At 39.2% G+C, this 975-nt stretch overlaps 1 protein-coding gene across 4 annotated transcripts in view; it reads right to left on the bottom strand.

Moving 5' to 3' along the window:
- The window catches only part of ITGB1BP1 (integrin beta 1 binding protein 1), a 7042-nt gene extending 6273 nt beyond the window's left edge, over positions 1-769 (bottom strand). For 2 of the 4 annotated variants that reach the window (XM_010144181.1, XM_010144183.1), the window contains exon 1: positions 669-740. In XM_010144181.1, coding sequence (XP_010142483.1) covers positions 669-740 — 72 coding nt within the window. Of the gene's footprint in view, positions 1-70; positions 225-668 lie in introns of those variants that run through there. The other 2 variants (XM_010144182.1, XM_010144185.1) reach the window with 2 other exon arrangements.
- Positions 770-975: the final 206 nt, after the last annotated feature.

The raw sequence follows: 975 nt of genomic DNA, 5'->3' as shown, positions 1-975 counted from the left end.
GCAGGAACTCTTGAAAAGTCCACAAATATTTTGAAAGGAGGAGGAAATAAAAGAAAAAGAGAAAATGAACCTTAGGGTTATGTCCAGACTTGTCTGGTATTGCATCTTAACTTGAAGAAATTGACAACTACATGCTTGTCACCAATGCTTGAAATAACATAGCAGTGCAAGGGAAGTGAAACGGCACCTTGGAAAATCCAGAATATTCAACTGATCATTCCAAAACCTATCAGACAAAATGGACACATTATTCAAAATGAAGAATACTTTTTAGAGATACTGAGTAACCAACTAGTACGGAAGAATAAGCTCATTCTTGGCACCTAGCACCAGCCACCTTCTTAAAGACAGTATTTATCGCTACAGAACAAACATAGTATTTTTTCCTGCAAGCCTTACTATGTGCTGCCAGCAGCTCTTGTTTGTGGGTTTCACTAGGGAAGCAACTGATCTCATTCATCTCAGAACACAAGGGCTCTATAATCAATAGGGTTTTTTAACTCTCATAACACAATCTGAGGAATAGTAGAGGTAGAACTTCCTCCTTGTGGAGCATGGTGTTTTATGGAAAGCACATCCTCCCACCATTGCAAGCGAACTGCTGAACTGTTAACTTGTAACAAATCAAAGTGCTTCCATAAACAAAGAATATAGCAAATTCAGCTTACCTTGCTTTTAGTACTGATTTCACTGCTCTGTGAGCTGCTGCTGCTGTGTCGTTTTTTCCCTTTTCTAAACATTTTTGCATAATTGGATCAAGGAAGATCTTCTAGGTAGGAAAAATAAAAATTAAAGCTGTCATATCATCAAGAGAAGGAGTTCCTGGCGAGCACCAGAATGACTCTAGTCCAAAGTGGACAAAAACTAGAAACTCGTAAAGGACTCTGGGAACAGAAGTAGGGATGTTCCCCTGGTGTGTGACTGGGTAAAGTCCCTCAAATTCTCTGCTAAAACTCCCCTATCCTTCCATTTAAT

Source organism: Buceros rhinoceros, unplaced genomic scaffold (assembly GCF_000710305.1).
Source record: "Buceros rhinoceros silvestris isolate BGI_N320 unplaced genomic scaffold, ASM71030v1 scaffold24199, whole genome shotgun sequence".
Classification (NCBI taxonomy): domain Eukaryota; kingdom Metazoa; phylum Chordata; class Aves; order Bucerotiformes; family Bucerotidae; genus Buceros; species Buceros rhinoceros.
Note: the sequence above shows the minus strand (reverse complement) of the source record. Positions and strands in the feature narration are given on the sequence as shown.